This window comes from Aquila chrysaetos, chromosome 13, assembly GCF_900496995.4.
Source record: "Aquila chrysaetos chrysaetos chromosome 13, bAquChr1.4, whole genome shotgun sequence".
NCBI lineage: Eukaryota > Metazoa > Chordata > Aves > Accipitriformes > Accipitridae > Aquila > Aquila chrysaetos.
This window is the reverse complement of record NC_044016.1, coordinates 33,419,493-33,439,491: the sequence shown is the minus strand read 5'-3', so window position 1 is coordinate 33,439,491 and position 19,999 is coordinate 33,419,493. Positions and strand designations below refer to the sequence as shown.

Here is a 19,999-nt window from a genome sequence, read left to right as displayed (position 1 = left end):
GCTGCCTATTTTTGATGGCAGTGCCTTGGGCAAGAGGACTGTTACTGCTCTTGGGACACTGGCTGCCGATGCTGCACACCGCTCCTGAAGTCTCAGCACACAGTAATCCCTGAGGAACGCATCTTCATCCATTTCTTCAGGGACTGTTTTTTCTCAGCCTGTGTAATATTGCGTGAGAAGCTGCCGCAAAGTCCTGCGCAAATGCCACTTGCACTTTCCTTGTCAATGGAGAGCTGAGCTTGTGTTACAGATCCTGGCTTTGTACCAGCATGTACCTGTTTATTCCTCTTACAGACAGATCTGGTACATTGTGTACAAGGCTCTCCAGGGAGCACGTACATAGTTTAACAATAACACATCGCCAAATGTATTCCCTCTCATAGACAGAAGAAGACACAGCTATTTCCTGAAATAAACACGTCCCCCATCTATCCAATCCTTTCACATTCCTTCAGACAAAGACCTGGGGAAAAAGATGAAATCGTAACCTTTCCCTGAAAACAACTCCACAGTCCTTGCCCGAGGAGGACACAGCACAGAGGAGGTCTTGGCTGGGAATGTTCCATAGCCATGGCACATTAGACCTAGGCACGTGGCTTGTAAACCCCCAACAGCTCTTAATGAAAGAACTGACTTTTTAGCAGTCAAAAATCAAATCTTGAGGTATATTCAGAAGTAAACAAGAAACTCCTGCAATTGTGGAGAAACGGGGTGTCGAAAATGTCCATCAGTTACTGCCCACCAGATTGCTCACGCTGCAAACCATCAGACGGTTTTGACAGCTGTGTTCTGCTGAGGCTGTAACTTCTCCGAAAACTCTCAGGGGTGATGCAAAATGGGGTGTACCCATCTGTAAGTAAGTCGCATATATATGAGTAAACATATGAAAGCTACGTGCAAAGGTGCAAACAGATGTGAATGGAAAAATAAGAGCTCTTTGCTATGTACATTAACAGAAATTTGAGAAGAAATAGGGGAATCAGAGCCCTCTCTCCCCTGCAGGCATTTCAGCATAGCCGTTCTTGTTTTTCTCCTTTTCCCCTTCTTTTGGCTTCTCCTTTCTGTCTTACTGACCATTTTAATAACTCTTTTAAGGGTGCTATTTTTCTAAGCACCGTTTCCAGCAAACTTTTCTTCCCTTTGCCACATGTCTCTCTTTCTTTCTTTCTTTATTGTCTCCCTGGTTACACACCTCACTCTACTGCTGGGGTGATACCCCCAAATGTACACTTCAAATTTGCTTATTCCTCCCCATTATCTTTGCTCCAGCCAAAGCTCCAGTGATCTTTGAACTCGGGTCCTTATTCCCTGCAGAGGTCTTAACCTCACAAGTGGCTCTTCTCTTGTTACATTTTTCTTATTTCACTGCTGCTTTTTCAATGTCATTATCTCTCTTTTCCACCACCAACACAACCCCCTCAAAGCTGCCCCTATCTTTCTTGTCTTCCAACCTCTCCTGAGACTCTCCTCATTGAATTTCCCATAAGGATCCCTGCAAAGATCACAAGACCCGTAGAAACCCCTGCCAAAGTGCTGAAATATGCATTGGCTGTACCTGCGCTGATAGTGATAGCCCTTGCGAGCCTCCTGTGTCAATCATGAGCTCTGCTGTTCACATGGTATCCTGCAAAGACGATAAACTAAGCATGGACTCCTGCAGAGAAAACAGAAGCTGGAAGGGCTCCCCTGGTGCTTCACATTACACTGAAACTTGAAAAAAAGTAAGGATAAATATATTCAACCTTTGCAAGACAAGGAAGCACAGCAAAATGTTGCAGAAGGACTCATTTAAGGAAGTTTTAGAAATGTGAAGGAAATACACAGTGCTGGGTTAAGATGCAAGGGTGATACAGAGCAGAGTGGTATTAAACTTTGGAAACTTCACAGGAAAAAAAGGAGATCGAGAGGAATTAGAGCCTGGAAATTCAAAGTTAAGTTAACCCCACTGTTGCATATATAGGCAATCAGGACCAAGTTGGCTTAGAAAGGCTTAAATCTGGCTCAGCACCTTCCTGCCCCAGGCTCTCTAATAGTCAGTGTTTGTCCCTAGACTATAAAGTATTTGACACCCTAAATCCTCTGTAGCTTCATCAGTTCTTTGGCCCATATTGCCATCATCCTAAACTAGGTCTAGCACACTTTAAGTTGCAGAGGACACACATAAGGGAATATCCGAGCACACAGGGCTGTAGTCTTTTTGAAAATCATAAAAGCTTAAAGTAGTTAGCAATTTCCTAACCACTGACATCAATAAATTATATGAGGAAAGAGGGTTGGAAATGAACTGAATCTTTGGAAGAAGTACGGGAAGAAAAAGAGGGCAGGCACTGCTACTGTTTTACCAGAACAAGGACAGGAGAAATGTCTGTGATCTTCTCACAGCCCTTCGGGCAGGTTCTTAGATACAGCCACGGCTTGCTCTGGGGCAAGGGTGCTAAAACAGTCTTGAGCTCTTCGCCCTTTTAGCATGAGGCAGCCTGAACAAGCAGCACCTCCAGCCAGATCATGGATGTGTCCCTCCTTCACTGACTAGCTGACCCAGGACTTTAAAACCCATGACATCACCACTGACGTTCATGTATGCAATTCATTTTGCATTAACAAATTCTGCAGGTGAAGCTTTTGCTCAAAACCAATGGAGTCTGTTTCAACCATCTTAAAATGTAGCTTGTTTTCTCTAAAGGTCCATTGCAACAGTCAGCTTTGATTTTTCCAGTGGTTTTACATAACCATTTGCTTCCATACCAGAGAACAGATGATGCCAGATAAACACAAATTTATGCCAGTATGACTTTAATGACTTCAGTGGAGTTGAATTAAGTGATGTGTTTAGCCTGTTTAGTTGGTAGTGTTCCCTTCCGTTTTTGATAAATTAACCAGTTGTGATCATGGGTTTTTAATAAACTGACAAGGTCTAATTTCTTCTTACAGCTGTGGGTTCCCTACCTGATGAGTATAAAACAAGACTTACTAATACCACTATTTTTAGCCATCTTTTAACCTATGTTGTTCTTGTTTATATTTTACTTGAGTGTTTATTTTTTTATTTATGCATTATTTTATTTTTCCCTAAATACCAGTAGAAATGAAGCAATGCGTGATGATTGAGGAAAAATTACCATACAAGAAATGTTTAAAGGTATGTAGTTGAACAGTTCTGTAAACCGGGAGGAGAGGAATAGCCAGAGGGGAATAATCCTTTGTTCAGGCAAGGCTGCCTCTGTCATCCAAGAGGACAAAACTAAGACAGTAGGGCATTGCCGGGCTGCACTTCCACTGCCATCTGAAAAGTGCCCAAGGGCAGTTGCGCTTTGCTAGCTGAAGCTATTTTCCTTCCCATCTGCTGAAGTTGATTTAGAGAAGTGCATTATGCAACCTAACTAACTGCTCTGCTGTAGTCCTGCTATGCTGAGGTTCAAATGGATGTGGCAGCACACTTAACAATTCTAGGAGAAGTTTTGAGGAAAAGGAGTGATTATATCAAACCAGACTTTTCAGTCTGCAATGGTAAAGGTATTGCTATATGGCTATCTAAAAAAAAAAAAAAAAAAAAGAGAAAGAAAAAAAGAAAGACCTGAGGAAAAGTGAAGATTAAAACTGAGAAAGGCTGAAGTACACTCAGTTGTATCAGCAAGAAGGAGTAATAGCGTGAAAACCAATCAGGACAAGACCAAAGACACATTACCTGCACAGCTTGGCCGTTTGGCAGCGAAACAGGGATGTTACCGTACACCACCAATCCAGGGCACGGCCACCTGCAGTCCTTCAGGCCATCTCATATCACTGCCAGTATAGGAAGTGGCATTTATAAATCACACATGTTAAGTGCTTGCCCTCAGCTAACAAAAAAATAAACATCTCAGTGGGTATTTGTGAAATGTGATAAAATATCCCTATTAATATTTAGTTTCATGAAATCCTTCTTCAAATTCCCTACATTTTCTGTGATAAAACTATCTGATGGTGTCCTTTACGTAGGCCAGTATTACAAATGACACCGTCTTTCTTGTTCCTTGTTTATGTGACTATTACACACCTCCCAGCTCTATTTGGTAAATCAGTGTTGCTCTGAGGACCTAGCTCCCCTAGGGAAGAGGGTGACGGCGAGTTTGTTCGTCAGCTGTTTTCTGAACCATGCAACATTCAGACACCACAGACATCCAGTCGCTTTTTAAGAGCAGGGAGAAGTGGCTGGTCACAATGATCTGTGTGACCAACCGTTTCCAGCTCAACCTACCCTTGTTTCTTCCAGAGATGAACAAGAAAGACCAAACAAACACCATCGCTGCACTGATAGATGAACCCATCTCCGGCTGTTACGTCACAAGCGTGCACTAGTCCCAAGCAACCCATTTTCCCCAAGAACAGTCCAAGTTGTAGTTCAGAAAGGTGTGGACGTACAGTTTGAAAAGCTAAAGGGGCCATACCTCCCTTGACAACTGGTGCTGGCTTCAGAAATCCCCCATAGGTATTGATTTGGCTCTATGCTGTGCTGTGTTGGGTATTACGAACGGCCGTAAGAGTCATTGCTGCTGCTGGGATGCATTTGACAACCAGGCTGCCGCCTCCACTAAAAACTGACATAAGCTCGTCTTTGAGGATGAGTATCACTTACTCAATGAGCAGGACATGCACAAACCTTCGATACGGAGCTTATTTCAGTCCTAGGCCCTAACCCAATTCCCTCTACAGCACAGACTGTCACTGACTTCCCTGAGATTTGGATCACGCTTTGTGGGGCTTCTTTTAGGAATGCCGGAGGTCTCCAGAACATATTAGGCAGCATCTTCCTACGAAAATCTTGGAAACTATCTTAAATTGCATGCTTCTTGCAGTTTTAACTAGCTAGGGCTTTGCTGGTATTTCATTACATGAATGAGAATTCAAAGTAATTAATTTTCAGAATCAAGTTTAGAGCAGGGACAGCAAAGTATTTCAGTTCTGAAATGATTAAAAAATCACAGTATTTATAAGATAGTACTTGTTTATCTTCTGATCTGTGACAATTCACCAAAAAGTAGTATAAAATTATCATCTTCTTTCTCTCTCCCTCTCTCCCTGCCTCAAAGCAATACCAGGGCAGAGAATGACTCAGCAAGAATAAAGTTGGTAAATATAACTGGTTTCATCAAAAGAGTGACTGCCACAGGATGCAAGTAACCTGCTTTCAGAGCACTGACGGAATTATGTCGATTCCATTCTAAAAGCTTTCATAATCTTTGAAACATAAAAGAGCTGGTTCTTGCTATTTTTTGCTTACAGTAGAAAATTGACAAGAATTGCGAGATACTTTAAAGTTATTTCAGGTCACTGATATTCCAAAAGTTCTGAAAGCTCATAATTAATTAAAAATTATTTGCAATTGTACTGCAAAAAGTGACCATGTAAAAATGCGAAGTTGAACTCAAAGCATGTATACTTTGCACTCCAAATCTTACTTCTCACAGGGGAGGGGCTTTGTGGCCTTGCATGTTTATACATCATGAAACAATGAACTTGTACAATGTCATGTTATCCAAAACCCATTTTCACGGTTAAGTGTTGGACTTGTTAGCAATCGTATTTCTGATGGTTCCTCTTCAGGCAGTCTCTGTAGGCTTCCCTCTTCCTTGGCCAATTTAGCAAAGAAAGACAAAAAATCCTTTTGCATTTGCCCAGGCAGAATGATTCTTATTTTTCCAAACTTGCCAAAAATACTTCAGAAATCCCCGTTCTTTCCTTCTAACTCATTTGTATACCTGTTTGTTCCTGTTGGTGACTGATTACAGCTGCAGTGATCGGCTTGATCTGATCTCCTTTACAGCACAGATGTTTGGTTTTCACAGCTTCCTCTCTTTGCGGATATTTGTTATCGCATTTCCCCCTGGAGTTCTACCAGTTCTTGGGCAGAAGTCAGAGAAGCAACCACTCAGTCTGCAGGACCTGAGAGGGACATTTCTAATAGAAAAGGAGGGAAAGAAGATGGGTAAATCATTTTTGCGCTATTTGAAATGTGAACTGCTTTGATAGTATCTCTCCGACAGGTTCACGTCAGCTAAAAATCTGGTATCCTAAGTATTTACGCCAAGAAGTTCCTTTCAAGTGTTACATTTGCTACATGGAATATATTTTATTTTAAAATCCTAACAGTATTTTAAAGTTATTCCTTTGCCTATGCATTATAAAAGTTGATTGCCCATTCTAAATAAGGCTCAGTCTTGTTGCTGTTTGGGTGCCACACACTAAAATGCTGCAAGAAACAACGATCGTAGTACAGCTAGCAGCACATCTGCCTCTGAGTCAGTAATTAGCGAGTGCCCCCGCATTAAATTTAGGGGTCACTGGGCTGCTGAATGTGCTGTTCTTGTATGAAATATGAAACAAAAATTCTAATCACTTGTTGGCCACTAAATAACTGATGACAGCTTTCATCAGAGACTCACAATAGCTTTGCTCCTCTAACTGTGCCAGGTAATTACATTCTCTCTACCTAAATGAACTTTCAATTACAGAGAGTACTTTTCTCCTCTAAACTGTTTAGAAATAATGTTATGCACTGTTAAATTATTGCCCTTGCCCCACCTCAGAGGCGGCTCAGTTTCAGCACAAGACAAAGCGATCCAGGTCCATACCTGGACGCTCCGCACAAGCTTTGGCCCAGCCTCGATTCGGCTCTCGGGTGCTGTGCTCTCGGGTGCTGTGCCCTCGGGCATCGCTGTAGCTTCATCCATCCCGTGCAACCCTAGCTGCTGGAAGGAAAAGGTCCTGCTGAAATCTGCTCATCATTCTCCCCTTCTGAGAGCTCGCACAGGAGCACAGGCTGTTTACAGCACCAGGTAGTACTCCAGCGCAGGTGGAAGGCAGTGTGGGATAATGGCATTTGGCCCAGCTGAACTGAAGGGTATGAATTGTTTTCTTTTATGGCCTCAATTTTGCATTTGATTATTCAGCAATTCAGTTGAGGCACAAACCTGTCTACTTGCATTGTGGGAGAGGAAGGTCATTTTTCAAGAACACCGGTACGTCTGAATATAAAATTATGCCCCCCCCTTCCCCAGCAAGCATTATAGCCATTCATTGCTGAAGAGAAGTGTTTATCTCCTGAGTGGTGTAACCTACATCTATCTTGTGGAAATATGTTATCTAACAGATTTCTCTATTCAGCCTGGGAAAAAAATCTCATATATACATTTACTAAGGGAGAACGCCAAATAAAGAACCAAGAAATATGATCTCTTTATTAACATTAGCTGAACATAATAGTATATAGAACTTCCATGTTTGCTTACAACTGACCATTTTACAGAAAAATAAGTAATACTTTTTAAAAAAATGATTGACTCCTCCTCCTCACTCATAAATGCTTCAAGGCAGATATCAAATTGCTAGAGAATCTGCAATATTCTACACTCCGCAAGCACAAATCCTTCTTGCCTCTTCTGCACACCCGCAGCCATACCTGTTCAGCAGAGCTTTCTCTTTGCCATGCAGTGTTGCCTGCAGATTTAGAACTCCCGTCATTTTTACCTCAAACGACCTTGGCCCAGCTTAGACAGCATCCTCCAGATTTGACCCCGATGCAGATCTCACTAAAAGAAAGGGTCTGTTCAGTGTCACTAGGATAATAAGACAAATACCCTTAAAGCCTGTAGCTCTGATCCCTCGGCTATCTGCTTTTGGTAATCAGATTCTGGAAAGCCGTCCCTTTAAGTCAGTACTGTTAAGAGTAAGAAGCGCGGTGTTGTGAGGCTAACAAACTGAACTAACAGCAGAGCAGCGGGAATAAATGTCCCCTCAAGCCTTCTTTTTGAAGAGGCAAATGCTTATCAGAACTAGATTGAACTCATAGGAAAGGGGGAAAAAAAAACATCAAAAGGCACTTTGAAGTCCTTCTTTTCTTTTGTATTTTTGACACAGTAAAAGGAGATGAAGGGAAGATGTTCAGAGCCATTAAGAGCTGTGGGCACGAGGCTAGTTTATTACATAATTATCTCACAAAACTCTGCTGGGTTCTGTCATGCCTATGAATTTTCATGTAATACCGAAATGATTAACTCTTACAACCTACCATTGTTTCTCATTTAATTTTGGTGGATTTGCTTTTACCAGCTGATGTGAAATACTAAAATGGCTTGCTTTGTTAATTACAACAGAAATCCTGAAGACAAGGACACTGCAGGAATATGAATTTGGTGTGGTCTAAACAGCAACTCTTTTTTTCTGCTAGACTTCACATAATGGGGAAGAATCTATGAGACTGGAGAGGAAGGAAAAAAAGACTGATACTGCCACATCTAATTTAATAAAGTGAGAGGACAGAGTGAGGAGATTTTAAAACCAGTGTTGCAGGGCACCGAGTGATGTACTGTGGAGAAAATTTATAATTTGATCTAAGGTTAAACAGACATGTGAACAAGCCATATTTTGGCATCATCAGGAAAATAAATGGTTGGTTACCTTAACTGTAAGTCCCATCAACTTTACTATCAGATCAAGTCCTTATTTCTCCTTAGCATGATCCTTCCTACAACCCTGAACTAGGATTCTGATATGAAAGTACAGACCTTCATTCTTTTTTTTCCCCTTCACAACACAAACCAGTAGCACTTGGTAACTGACTGCAACGTAAAAAAAAAAGAGCTAGAGAGAGGAATGAGACCCCTCATCATTGCAGAAAAATAACTGCCTATTTGCCACATTCACATGCTCTTCGGATTTCCATACTGCTTCTCACTGCTCTAAGCTGGGCATAAATTAGTTCAAAAATCCGTACCATCCTCATTGTGAAAAGGAGAGAGGAAACAGAGCTCTGCTTTGAGTAGCTGCAAACAAAAAGGGGAAAAAAATAACCCTACATGCTCTTTATCGCTGGCTGGAAGATGCCTTCAGCGGTGTAACTGTTACTCACACACACTTGCAGATCTCTACAGACCAGTCCCTCTGTGTCACCTCCGATTCCTGCTTCCTTCAGAATCTATTGCCCTCGCTCTGCCCAGTCCTAATCACCTTTCTGCACCTAAGCACCTACCCCCCATGCCCTAGGGACATTCTTTCTCTCTGTTGTCAAAATTTTGCTTTTTTTGGTTCTCCATGAAAAAGGAAGAATTAGCAGTCTGACTTCACTACAGAGGGCTAAGGGCAGCACTAGTTATCGAAGAGAAGCCGAGGAAGGCAGCTGCGAGAGTTCACGTGTGGCAGCTGAAGCAAGAAGGACAAAAGCAAAAGGCAAGGATAGGAACTAAGGCATCAGAGACCATAGCTAAGGGACACTGCTTGGGAAGAGGGTCCATAAGAGGACAAGGACAAGAACTGGTGAAAAACCAGCAACAAGGGCAAGAGGAGCAGGCTGGGAGAGTAAGTGGCACACACAAGGGGTTATAACCACAAGAACAGATTTCAGCAGGAACTTTAAACTGAAGCCTGGATCCCTACATCTCCATATTTCTGTGTTTCTAGCAGTTAGTTCTGAACCCTGCAGAAAAAGGTAGAGGTGTCCTTCTTGTGTATCTCTGTGGTAGCTGGTAGCAGGCCTATAAAAAAGATAACAGCCCACTATCGCTCCTGTTTAGTCAGGTAGCTTAAATAGGAGGGTATCTGCTCTAGATGGAAGGGTACCGCTTTGCCAGGGACCTACCTGGAGGCCACTGTGATATTCTGTGTTAGTACATACTTGGGCTTTCACTTTTTAGGCATAGGTATGGAAATATACTTGGGAAAAAAGTGTCAAAATTAGGACTCTTGACCATTTTTATTTCAAACCACATTTCTGATGAAAAATTATGCCTAAGAATTGAATGATCTTTGGCTGAAAATCTAGTTTCTGTTTGGATATGCCACTACATGGCGTCATATATCAGGTGCCAATTTTACCCAGCATCTTCTAAATTCTCCTTAGCCAAAGGACCGAATTTCACATCATTTCCAGAGCACCACAGAACAGCGTGATATCTGTTCCTCCGCACCAGTGATAAAAACCATAGGCCTCATGAGAAACAAGAGTATGTTCAGGCACTCTGATTACAGGAGCAAATGGAAGAGTAAAGCATGTGTCACTAATTATTAATTTGTCTTGCATACACCCAGTTTGTGGTATCTGGATCCTGACCTGTCCTTGACAAGCAATCCTGACTGCAAGTTAACCCCATGGGAGGCATCTTGCAAACACAAAAAGGACTTAAAAAAGCCGATGGCACTGACAGATGAGCTCTGGTGCATCTTGTTTGGCAGGTTTTAAGAGATCCCTGCTGCACAGCGGACAAAATGTGACATTAGCCACATCACTGCAAAATCTGGAGTCTTACTTTAAATCTCTAATGAAAGTGGCTTTAAGCAAAGGTGCTGCTCTGCGCAGGGTAGCCTGAAGCAGAGGCACGTGTCCTTCTGTCAGTTTTGTCTGGTGGAAAATCATCCCTAGGAATCACAAACCAGGCACTTAAAATTAGTAGATGGTTTTTCACCATGACCTACCTTTAGCTCCCCGTGACCTGGTTCCAGTGTGGATAACAATACCACCTTCTATCACAGGGTTGTCATAAAGAATGTCATTAACATTTGTAGCTAAGTCAGTTATTAGAGGGGAAAGCATCATAGAAAAGGCTGTAGGAAACAGTCCTAATATATCAATTCAAAATACACTATAATGCATATAGATCACCGCATTGGGAAAGAGGAGTGTTAGGAAATGAGGTACAAATGATACACAGGCATTGTGTATCTTCTTAATGAACGAGGAAAGGAAAAAACATCACATATTCCTATGTAAATTAAAAATATAGTATAACGCATTTGAGTAAAGAAATGGTATGGGACACCTCTCTTCTGGCACTTCCTAATTCTTTATGACATAAACTACATGTATTTTTAATGTGGGGTTTTTTAGGTTAACATCCTTAGCGAAGGACAGTTTAGATGAGTAACACGTTTCTGTAGTTCAGTTCTAGGAACCAACAAAGAGTGAGAGGTTTGTACAGCTAACGAAAGCTTACTCCATAACCAAAAGACATAACTGCAAAAGACTCCAGCTTCCATTATCACCATGTTATAACTAGGTCAGACTAAATAAAGCAGTAGATTTAGACTTTAAAGGATAGTTACAAATTTAATATGAATGAAGGCTAGAAAAGGTTGCCAGCTGAGAGAAGGGTCACCGAGAACACAAAAAGCAGGTTTTTTTATTTTTCAGATGACAAAGTTGAGCAGTAAGCCAGCATAAAGATTTTTGCAATAGTAGATATGGCAACAAGGTGCCTAAAGGACCTGAGTGTGAGGAAAATGCACTTAGAATCTAATGGGATCAGGCAAGCTGAAAAAAATAATTAAGATAAGCTGGTCTAGATAAAATAAGAATATTCACAAGCTTTTCCAAATAGCTGTCATCTGGGAAAAAAAAGGGGGGGGGGGCTGGAAGGAGAACAAATGAATGTATTTGCTAATAAGCAGTAAGATAATACAGTGCCTACATCCTCAGCAAACTGAATATTTTTGCTGTCAGGCACCCTTGGCCTGGAAGGATGAGGGGTTTGTTGATGCTTTTAATCTACAGTAGGGATGGTTTTAAATGCCTTTAGTTTCCTAAAAGCTATCACCACTATTTTATTTTTCACAATCGACCTGGGCAGAAGTGGCATCATGACAAACAGGGGAAAAAAAAATACCTTCTTGATTCCAACGTACAAAGCATTAAAAAGCACATCAGGTCATCTGAAAAATCAATCCCTAAAGTAACCTGTAAACATGAATAAAGATTGGCAAAAGTTTCCTCCACTGGAAGCAGTTTTAAAACAATTGTCATAGAGTCTGATGATGTTTAAACTGTGAAAAAGCCACGTGAGTCTAGGAACAAAACTGAAAATAAGGTAGAGGCTTAACTCAATATCACTGTATCTGGTTATTTCTTGAAGAGAAAACCCCACAAACGAAGCAGGGTTGTGGCAACAGGACTGCACCTTTAAACCACCTGGCTTTGCAATGGCAGCGCATTCCCAGAACTCCCAATTTTATACCCTGCTTCGTTTTGGATTTTGGATGATCCAAAATTGCCATAATTTATTCAAGCGACTCTAGAGATACAAACAGGTCAAGGGAAAAGGGGGGGGGGGGGGAATAAAAGGCGCAGAAACACACCTAGGAGTTGGCCCACTGAGGTAACAGGACTGTGCCCGCACTGGCATTCTAGGGACCCCCGTGCCGCATCCCCCCTGCCCAGAACCACCCTTCTCACGAAAAGCCCCGGGTATTTCTGTAAACCAGAGCAATAAACCGCCCTGTGAATAAACCTGGATTAAAAGGAGCGAGCCGTCTCTCAGACGGCGAGATTTGATTCACAGAGCAGGTACACCGAAGCGTAGGCGCAACGCTTGGAGATAAGGACTTCTGACACGACGCCCGGCTGTGAGGGTGTGAAGGGAAGCACCTCGATGGAAGGGAGAGAGCACCTTCGTGTCACCAGGCGACTGCCGCAACACCACCGCCTCAGAAGAGCTGCCTACCCTCCGCCTGTAGCATTTAATCCGCTTTCCCGCTTGCTTTCACTGCATTTCATCCCGGCACCCCCGGGCCCCGTCCCCGCCGCGGCCTTCCCCCTCGCCCAGCCCCAGGGCAGGCGGCTGCCGCGGGGGCTGTTTTGGGACGGGACACGGGGGGCACAGGCCCGCCGGCCCCGGCCCCCAGGCCGAGGCGGGAGGCAGGCCGGCAGCCGGGCCTCGCCCGCGGGGTCGCGGGCCGCCGTGGCGCAGCTCGCCTCAGACAAAGCCGCCGCGGCGCGGCGCGGTGAGGCGGCGGGGCGGTGAGGCGGCCGGGTGCCGCCGCCCACCCCCGGGCACCTGCGGCCCGGCTTCCCCGCCGCCGAGGGCCTCCGCCTCCGCCCCGCCCGCCGGGCCTCTTCCCCCACCCCCGACCCGGCCCGGCCCGGCCCGGCCCGTAGGCGGGGCGGGCTCGGCTCCGGGCGGCGCCTCCCGCAGCGGGGCCCAGGCGGCTCCTTCCGTCGGTCGCCGCCGCCGCCGCCGCAGCATGAGCGGGCCGGGGTTGCTGGGGCCCGGTGGAGGCGCGGGGCTGCCGCCGCTGCCCAAGAGCCTGAGCGGGTTGTTGAACTCCTCCTCCTCCGGCGGCGGCGGCCAGGGCGGGCGCTGGCGGGACCTGGAGCGGCTTTACGCGCAGAAGTCCCGCATCCAGGACGAGCTGAGCGGCGGCGGCCGGGGCTCGCCGCGGCCGCCCAAACCTCCCAACCTGGACGCGGCGCTGGCCCTGCTCCGCAAGGAGATGGTGAGCGGGGCGGGCCGGGACCGGGCCTCGGCGGGGGCGGCAGACGTGGCGAGCGGCGGCGGGGGACGCAGATTCCCCCCCCCCCCCGCCGCCCCGGGTCCCGGCGGGCCGGGCCGGCCGCGGCCCGTCGAGCCCGCTGTGGAGAGAGCGGGGGGGATGCGGGCCCACGTTAAGCCGGGCCGGCTGCTGCGGGGTGCGGGTGCCGTGAAAGGCGCCGGTAAGGGACACCCCCCCCCCCCCCCCCGATTCTACCGGCCTGCCTCTGTAATGGTGGGGCTCCTCCGTCTGCGGATTGAGAGCCGTTTAACGAGCATCCATTTGAACCTGACACCCATTTTAAAAGGCTTGTCTGTCGGTTAAATAAAAAAAAAAAAAAAAAAGGGTGTCAGCATTGATTCATTCAGTTGGGGTGAAGTGCAATTAAACATAGTTTTCTTCAGGACTTTGTTTTGATTCTGTAGCGCGGCGTTATTAGTGGAATTCCTCCGGGCGCACCTTTTGATGAAACAGTGCTTTGGGTGTTGGTGCTTTGCTGGTGCCGGCTGCGGTTGTAATGACTAATAATAACCTAAGCGTTGTGCACTTAAGTCTTCTGAAACACAGAAAATATGATATTGCTGAAAATCCGCCTGTTTTAAGACCCTTTTTCTCGCGGTCAAACGGTGTTTGAGTACGAGAAGCTCTGTTGAAGGAGCTTTCTGTGCTCAGGACAATGTAGTGTGCTGAAATCTTAAGTCTGCCACCAGTGTTTCAACAAGTAGCCCAAACGCGGTTTGAGATATTCTTAAAACTGTGTGTTAGGATTGCCAGTTTGCTCTGAAGCACAGGAAGCACAAGTGGCTATCGACCGCTGGGGCTTTTTTCTACAGCGCTCTAAGGGGAAACAAGGGTATGATCTTAGTCATCTTAATCCTTTCCAAAAAAGCAAAGATAACTCATTACAAAAGTCTAATCTATTTTTTCCAAATGAAAAATCAAATGACATGCTTGACAACTAGACTTGCCCTTTGATACTCTGTTATCCTTGATGATAATTTGATAAAATGCTTCTGAAGAAAGAAATACTTTACCTCTGAACACATCAAAGGCTTTCAAGCAACAGTCTCCTCGGTTCCAGGTGTACTTTTTGTGGCCAGTACAAATTAGAGAGACTCTCGCGTACTAATAGGCTGCCTTTCATCAAGTAGATAATGGCACTTTATTATTTATATTGAACACTCTTTCTTGCAACAGTCAAAGATAGCATTTCTATTAGGTAACGAGCTTGCTTTGAGTTTTCAATAGTGAATGAGGAAGAAATGCATGGCAGCATCTTTCCCTGCATGATGAAGCAAGGTACTATGTATGTAAGTTTTGAAGATGAGAAGGTGATGGATTTAGATGCTTTGGAGGGGGAGGAAGGAAAGGAGAGGTCACTTCAGAACTGTGATCCTGATGAACAGAGTCGATTGCATGGGACTGTGCATTATAGGTTGCCTTGTAGGTGCTATGATAAAACTCTAGAGTCAAATGCAGATTTGCTGGGATTAAAAACTTTATGCTTATGCATAAAGGCTGAGGCATTTATTCAGGCATTTGCTACCTCGGGGATCATACTTGAAAGTCATGAAGAGCTAGAGGCTGCATTTTTCTCAATAGACTTACTGTTCTTGTTTGATTGTTGACACTAGTGGCTGCTACAGAAAAATAAGATATTAAACGTAACTATTTGGTGTTAAGGCCTGCAAAGTTAATTCTGCTGAGCAATTTCCATCTTGGAGGTTGCACTTCGCATAGAACTGATCTTCACAGAAAGCACTGAAGTGCTTTATGGAGTTGAAACGGGAGAGCTGCTGGTGCAAATGTGCCTGCTTTCCTCAGGAGATGAGGAACCGGTCGTCTGTCTCCAGGTTGAGTTTTCTGGCTTGACTCACTCCTAATAGCTCTTTGAACCGTTCTTCACCGCAGTCTTGTCCTTCAAACATTTTTTGCTAATGCAAGTCCGCCTGGTGGGCCTCATGTTCGCATATCATAGCGTTAAGTTCAGCTTCACAGCATCCTTTCTTACCTGAGGCGAGCCGTTTGTTTAGGTGGGGCAAGCCAGACCTCATCGCCTGCCATCTCCAAAGGTTGATGTTCAGACTTTATTCTTGGGCAGGTAAACAGTCATTAGCTTAACGAGTCTGAAGAAATTACTTCAGCAGGGCTGAAAGGGTCTGGATATGGTACAAATCCCTCCATTTTATTTTCCCTCCTGCAGTCTTGGTTGGTTGGTTGGGTTTTGTTTTACAAATTTTTTCAGAAAGAGATTTGCACAAGTGCTGGTTTCCTCTTACAGAATAGAGAGCAAGGAAGAGTAGCGTATGCTTCCTGCGGAGTGCATGCTTGAACAATAAGGGGAGAGAAACTTGTTGTGTTGGTTACAGAGGAAAATGGTAAGAAAAGCAGCATAGATCCGAGGTGGTGGAAAGGCTTGTCTGTCACCTCCTGGCAGCTAGTCCAGCATTCTACCTCTTGCTCCATGTCTTGTCCTAACGTCCTCATGTTTGGTCTGTACGGGACATCATGTCTCGGCTTCATGACCTCACCACGTAATTTGTGTTGGTCCTGAAAGATGCCATAACCTATTTTTCTGAGTTGGAACTGTGTTGTGGTGTGCGATACTTTTTCTTACTTCTCCTCCTTCCATCTTTAGAAGAAGGAGCTAGTAGGATAGTTCAGCAATGCCAAAGGAAGATCTTCATGCTAGCTTCTTGTGGTTTTCTTGTGTGCTGAGGATATCTGTCCTTAGAATTAGACATGTAAGGAGAGGTTTTTGAGGTAAGAGTTCTCATTCTGGGTAAAATACAGCCTGGCATTCAGGCTGCAGTAAAGGCTACTAACATTATTATTTGTTTTTTTTCCTCTGAACATGAGTTGTAGCAGAAACTTTAATTTGATGAAACTGAGGCTCACTAAGAACAGCCTGTCAGCTTAACGCTTAGTTGAAAATTTAGGAAGAAATGGCTGCTTCTTGAAAATGTTAAATTGGGTAGTGGTTTTAATTTACTGCAAGACAAAACCTAGATTTAATTTGATCTGACTTGGATGGGTGACAGTATCAAACGAACTCTCCATTTTGTTGCCAGAGAGGGAAACTGCTTGGAGTTAAATGACTAGCTTTATTTTGCTTTGCGGTGCAATCTACTGGTTTTGTACGTGACCTAAAGATGCAGGCTACACGGTAACCTTTTTTTTTAATGTTGCTCCAAATCTTTAATTAGGTCTGGAACTAATATTTTAGAAGTTTGGGGACCAAACCATTAGGCACTTAATTATAAATCAAGCCTATGCTTGAGTAGCACGTGAAAATATTCTGAAGGTTTGCAGGCTACAACGTGTGTCCTCATCTCACTTCTGCTTTAGTTTTGCTGCCTTCAAGTAGCACGCTGTATTGTGCTAGACATACCTAGCCTTGTCAGATGCCTATGTGTGTTGATACAGAAAAGAAAGGATAGTAGAAATGTTTAGCTGGGAAGCAGAAAACCAGGCAGAGCTCCATTTGCAACTTTTAATCCAGGCCGTTTTAAAAAAAACAAACAGAGAGCCTATGACACTGTGTGAGAAAGATGTGTGAAAGTTACTGAAAAAGTATGTCTCTTGCATAATGAGGAATATAGAGTTTATGAATTTATCTGTAATGCTTCAGATAGGAGTGAACTGCTTGTTGGAAGTTAAGCAGGGCGTTGTAATACGACAAAATCTTGAAGAACACTTTGCTCATGTTCTTCTGTATCGCATCGCTTTGTTCTTTTGCCCAGTTTATCCCGTGGGGAGTCTGTCACCTTAGAAAATGAATTATACTCCATATTTCATAACTGTTCAAGTTGGAAAGAAGCTTGATCCTCCTGTTTAGCAACGAAAGATACTTAGCATTATACTGCCAGTAAAATCACAATTGTAATACTGTTGTTTGTTTGTTTGTTTGAATTCTTCCCCCCTCAGGTTGGCCTTCGACAGCTAGATATGTCATTACTGTGTCAGCTGTACTCCCTGTATGAATCGATTCAAGAATACAAAGGTGCCTGCCAAGCTGACTCTAATGCAGACTGCACGTACGCTCTGGAAAATGGCTTTTTTGATGAAGAGGAGGAATACTTCTAGAAGCAGGAAGATTCACCTCCAGGCTGACCGAGGTTCTTTTGTCCTTCTCTCCCTGTAACACACCTCAGCAAGAACGACTGGAATCTGTACGGATCCCCCTTCCTGAGGAGGAACGCCCAGCTACCCCGAGTTGTGTTAAATTCACTTATTTTAACAGGCTGTCAGTACAAGTTATTCATGCAAATACCACTTGAGGAAAGTGCTGTACTCTAACTTTTGAAGAGTCCTCAGACATGCTTGACAAGAGTTTTCAATTTAATTTGCAAGGTGGGTGTTTTCAACTTGCAAACGTTGGTAGCTTATAACTGGAATTTTTATCGTAGAAGACAGCAGCGACTTCCTGAGTTGTAATAACTTTGTAAGGGGGGAGGGAAGCCTCCGCTGTGGTGTAAATAGCTATAGGTGATTTTTTTTTTTTGGTCAACGGTATTGATAAGTGCAGTTTGAACAGGCATCTGGATGCACGCACATCCTCAGCTCTACTAAGCTAGATCTGCTTTTACCAGCTGCATCCAGTTTTGTACCAGGTGGATTGTTTACACAGTTTAAATTTTTTTTTTCTCCTTAAGCTAATTTTGACTTTTCCTTATTCCTAGCTTACAAAGCTGTACATGTGATAGTGAATGTTATCAGCAGTTTTTTTCTGTTGATCTAATTCACTTTCTTGGTACTGCCACTTGGCATTAACTTTTATACTGTTGTCTGGATTTCTTGCATCAACATAGCTCTTTGACCTGCTAAACTCTGTTCTGAAATGGTTTGCTTAGCTTTTACTGTCCTGCATAGTAAAAGCACAGATTCAAACATAGTCTGTCTGCCACTATGTGGCTTGGAATAACATGAACTCTTGTGCAAGTGTTCTCGATCATATGAAGAATAAGGAAACCTCTCATATGACACAATGGGACAAACTGCAATATTTTATACTGGGTGAACTTTGTTTCTGTGAGGTAGACTACAGCTCTTTTTAAAAATGCAGAATAAGTATTTTGAGCACATACTTTGCATATGTTAAAACTTTTTATACTAACTTGTTCTTTGAAGTATAACTTATTTTTGTTTTCAGAACTTACTACAGCACTCGGTTAAGTTTTTATTATTTCATAGTGTGTACATGTAATGCTTAATCAGCTTGGAAAATGAGAGTTGCCAACTATCTGAGTCTTCACCCTTCTCTGTTTTAAGTAAAATCAGCTCCCAACGCGATTTTCATTTCTTAACTTTAATTCTAAAGATTGCTGTAAAACACAGTGCCTGAATCTTGACACAAGCTAATAATTAAGGGCTTAAATCTCAAAGGGTTTTTGCATGGTTCACGTCTGGCATGCATACAGTTTACAGAAAGAATTGGAGATCACGTTCCGGGGTAGCTCCTCTCTTAGTTTTTTAGCAAAGGCTAGGATGTTGCAGTGATAAAAGCCAAGAGACTTCCAGGGTGGAGGTTTTGTGCATTCCCTTTAAAACTGGCTTATTTTAGTGGAATTTAAAGGCCACAAGAGTAAAGACTGTGCTGTAATTGTGTATGTGTATAAGTTCTTAATCTAGTCTGTGGCAATGGTTGGATTTTTTTTTTAAATGTTAATTCTGGTCTAATTACTTCACTCACCCAAAACTAAAATGAATGATAAGGCAAACACAGGTAATCCGAATGGCTACATCTATATTTAAAAAGTTGTATATGTATGTGTGTATATATGTATGAGTATATATACACACACATCTGTACATACAACTTCATGCTTTGACTTAAGAATGTGTCAGCTTTGAATATAATTTGCTGTGCTCTTGGTATTTAGATGAGGCTTTTTCTAGACTGTTGAAGTACTGCTATTTTCTTGCTCTTTCCCAAAAAATAAAAAGCATGACGTTTAGCATAACATTTTAATGTTGTGTGTATTTTAATTTACCATTTCCTTCAATGAATCCAAACCATCCCCCCTTCCCAACCTCCCCCTAAATACCTGGATTGAAGAGAGCAATTTTTAAATTACAGTGGAAAAGGTTCTACCTGCCTATATGTGGAATGGGAATTTCCTACTTCTCTGTCTTAATTGGATTTTACTTGTTTTTTAATTCAACAGAGAAAATCCTGTCTCTACTAGAATTAAAGATTCTGTTTCACAAATACTTACACAGTGCCATTCATTAATAGTCCCACTGGTGAGAATGGACTTAATCAAAATTCACGGTACTTTCTCTTATATAAATGAAACTTAAAAGGCAAAATTATTTATGTTTCTAATTTCAGTACAGCACGCTTGTGAGTTGGGGAACATGGAATGTTTGGCTGGTATTTGCAGTACCAAGAGAAGCATAAAAGTTTCAAGGCATCGCTCCACAACATTATCTGCACTGGAGAAAAGGATAGATTATTAGGACTTTCTAAGTTTTCAGCACCTTGTCCCTTTTAATAACACCGTCTTGCATGGGAGAGTTTACAGTCTATATTCCAAAGGCAAATTCAGAAGCTGTGAAGGCTGGCTAGCTAGACAAAGGTTTTTAAAAAGAGTAAATTTGTTATAAAATCAATAAGCAGTTGTTCCAGAGGCAGATTTCTGTGCCTGGTGTTTCAGTTGTGAGCTGTATCTCTTTACTACATTATAACAGCATTAAGTAGGGAAATGCTTTGAAAGAGAGG

At 43.2% G+C, this 19,999-nt stretch overlaps 1 protein-coding gene across 1 annotated transcript; it reads left to right on the top strand.

Annotated features, from left to right (window-relative positions):
• The first annotated feature begins 12,906 nt into the window (after positions 1-12,906).
• Positions 12,907-19,238, top strand: FAM89A (family with sequence similarity 89 member A). The gene is made up of 2 exons (XM_030036039.2): positions 12,907-13,239; positions 17,203-19,238. The coding sequence occupies exons 1-2, from the start codon at positions 12,988-12,990 to the stop codon at positions 17,359-17,361; spliced, it is 411 nt and encodes a 136-aa protein (XP_029891899.1). The 5' UTR covers positions 12,907-12,987; the 3' UTR covers positions 17,362-19,238.
• The last annotated feature ends 761 nt before the right edge of the window (positions 19,239-19,999 follow it).

Excerpts from the sequence above, each read along its gene's own strand:
- FAM89A (XM_030036039.2), top strand. The coding sequence starts at position 12,988 with ATGAGCGGGCCGGGGTTGCTGGGGCCCGGTGGAGGCGCGGGGCTGCCG. Across the intron at positions 13,240-17,202 it reads CCCTGCTCCGCAAGGAGATG|GTTGGCCTTCGACAGCTAGA; the intron begins GTGAGCGGGGCG and ends TTCCCCCCTCAG.